This window comes from Oryzias melastigma, linkage group LG19 (genome assembly GCF_002922805.2).
Source record: "Oryzias melastigma strain HK-1 linkage group LG19, ASM292280v2, whole genome shotgun sequence".
NCBI classification, from domain to species: domain Eukaryota; kingdom Metazoa; phylum Chordata; class Actinopteri; order Beloniformes; family Adrianichthyidae; genus Oryzias; species Oryzias melastigma.
Window position 1 is genome coordinate 22922396 of NC_050530.1, and position 3175 is coordinate 22925570.

General features: G+C 38.5%; 1 protein-coding gene across 1 annotated transcript in view; it reads right to left on the reverse strand.

The window, feature by feature from the left end:
* The window catches only part of LOC112154309 (sulfotransferase 2B1), a 27142-nt gene extending 24532 nt beyond the window's left edge, over positions 1 to 2610 (reverse strand). Inside the window, exon 1 of the mRNA XM_024285162.2 lies at positions 1101 to 2610. Coding sequence (XP_024140930.1) covers positions 1101 to 1239 — 139 coding nt within the window. The 5' untranslated portion in view covers positions 1240 to 2610. The remainder of the gene's footprint in view (positions 1 to 1100) is intronic.
* Between the last annotated feature and the right edge of the window lie 565 nt (positions 2611 to 3175).

The following is a 3175-nucleotide window of genomic DNA, read 5'->3' on the forward strand; positions in this document are numbered from 1 at the left end:
CTGCAATATTCCGATCAGAGGTCAACCTCCCTACTGCTGCACCACAGCCGGATATGTAAAGAAGATTAAAAAATGATCCCCTAGCAAGAAGATCTACAGTTTGGGCTCACAAAGAACAACAATTATTACTGTCTCCATTGTGTGAAAAAGTTGTAGGTTCAAGTCCCCCCTATGCTTCAAAGTGTCTTTGGGTAAGACACTGAACCCACGTTGCTCCTGGTGGTTATAGGATGATGTCAGAGTGCATGTGTGTGCATGGGACTGTAAAGCACTTTGGGGCATAAAGGAAGGTAGTCTACTGAAGTGTGATATATTGTACATACCCTATACTCCATTTACCACTTCAAAACATAATAAATGATCAAATGTTTGAACACGTAAAAAAACCCTCTTCTGTGTGAACATGTGAGAGGATTACAGTATATTTGCAGGCAGATTTTTGTGTTCTGTTTGCACAATACAACTGTGCATAGCAGTAAAGCTATGTGGTCTTCAATTAAAGAAAGATGGTGTTATATACAGACAAACAAACTCATCATTCAGGCAGCTAGAGTCAGAACTAAACATGGAGAAGCTGCATTCAGCTTCTATGCACCACAGATCTGTAATAGACTTCCAGAAAACATTAGATCTGCTGAAACAGTCAGTGTATTTAAATCCAGGTTAAAGACTCACCTGTTCTCAGCTGCATTTGATAAATATGTATTCAAAAGTTTACGTCCGCACTGTTTATCTATGCTTGTTTTAAATGAAAATCTTTTTACTTTCTTTTAATTTTATTTTAATGATCACATTTTTACTATTTCTTTTGATTGTTTCTTTTAATGTTTTATATAAAGCACTTTGAATTGTCTCTGTACATGAAATGTGCTATACAAATAAACTTGCCTTGCCTAAAACAAACAATCCCTGTAGAGAATCCTTGGATTCGGTTGGACACTATGATTAATGAACCTTCATGACTGCGTAAAAAGTTATGCAACATCACCGTCCGGACCGTCTGAGAACACGCAGGAGAGACCCTCTCCCGTCCGGAACATGAGCATCTATCTGCAGCTACCGACACAACGACTGCAGATATCCTCCTGCACCCAGCTCACCTGACTTCGGATAGGTAACGAGAAGAATATCCTCCGCGCGGAAAGTGAAGTTCTGGAAGTACTGGAGGCTCGTCTCGGTGTGGATCAAGTTCGGCATGTAGACGCCCTTGTACACAGAGTATAAGTCCGCCTCGGTCATGTTTGTCTGCAGTTGCGGCTCCGCTGGACTCCGAAAGCGTCGCTGCGAGCGAAGACTTTTCTCTTCCGGCCTGCCTGGAACCCTTTGAGAGGGAGGGGTGCACGACGTGCACTAGCCCGCCCTGGCGCGCACAGTCAACAGAAGTTTAGACCAAATGGATCAAACTGCTGAAACAATTAGAGATGAGAAAACATGTCTGAGGAGACAAAGAAAGGTCTCGAGAATTCGTGTTTTTTAGAAGTTAAGGAGCGCAATAAATGCTGCATTTGTTCATGAAACTCTAAACATTACTGGGACATTTAACAAAGCAACCTTCCAAAACGATGATGGACAGAGAGTTTGAGACCAGTTAGGCGTGGGGCCATGATGTGCACAGCACGGGCTCATATCAACGTTAGTGCTTCTCATGTCGGAAACGGTTTCAACACCCAAAAGAAAACCAAAAACAAGCCGCAACAAACCCTCTTCATAGCGTTTGATTTCAATAAAAAAGTGGAACAGAGAAATCATCTATGCCCACAAATATACTGCAATTAAGGGAGATGTTACGTCCCTCCTCAGGAAGGAGGAAGAAATGTGTAACATGAAAGAATAAATAACCGGGCTGGGATAAGATGGGGACACAGCTGTTTAATATGGTGACAGGTGTCACAACATAAGACGAAACAAAACACTACAAAGGACTAAATGAACTAAAACTAACTTAACGTAGCTTAAATTCTCAGGCTTTATAGCAATAAGTAACAAAACCAAACAGTCAAACACGACTATCACTCCAAAAGAGACCACCAGAAACCACCATAGCAAAGTTAACAAACAGACAGAACCAGGACAAAGTAAAGAGGGGGAAACCAGAGGCTTTACGCAGGCTTGGCCAGGCAGACAGCAGTGGCGGGCTGAACTCAGGAATTCAGCACAGCAGAGCTTCCTGGCTGCTTTTAAGCTTCCCTCCCTGCTCAGGGATTGGTCGAGAGGGAGCCTCAATCAGCTCTACAGGAAGGGGCGGAGTCAGCAGCAGTGTAGGAGCTGGACTTTTACACTGGTCGTAACAGCACCTTTTTTTTTTTTTTTTTTTTTACTTTGTTGAATACGAACAGATTTACAGAACAATTAGACAAATGCATCCAAAACAAAGCACTGGCAAGAATAAAAATAATATTCCAACACAGAATAATTACAGTGAGGGAAATATGAGTTAAAAAATGTTTATAAGTTAAAAATAAAGAAGCAATAATCAGAAAAAAATAAACAAGGAAAAACAATGTAGTTATGAAATAGTAAGGCACAAAGTTCAACTGTATGGTTTGCTTTGGTAGTTTGGATCATTTTGATGGTGCTAGAAAATTGATGTCATTCAGTTATACAACCAAACAAAAATCAGACATTTTTCTAATTCTGCATTTGTGTATATAAAACTTGGTTTTAAATAATAGTAAATTGACAATATTTTCTATATTTTTGTTACCAAAGCTAAAACAAGTAATGATGTGTTAAAGACCTATTTTACAGTTTATTTTTAAATTACTATTTATGAATCGTTAAAATTGGTTCCAAAGATCAAAAGAAAATGCACAATTATAGAAAAGATGGAGTACAGATTCTGGGGAGTTGTTGCAAAAACTACAGTTATAATCAATATCTGAAAATGTTGATATAGGCCTATACATATTTGTTGGGTAAATATTATGTAAGATTTTCTGATGTATTTCTTTGACTTGATTATTAATGCAAAATTTTCCAGGTAATGTCCGTGCTTTATTCCGATTTACATTTCCAAATATATTATTCCAATAAATTACACCTCTAGGTATGGTGATTCTTTTTTCACAGTATGTGTTACAAATTTGTTTATTGTTGCATTTTTTTCAGGATATCAATTCCATTAATTGTCAAAGGAGAGTCTATTTTACTAATAACTTGATAATGCAGATGAGAG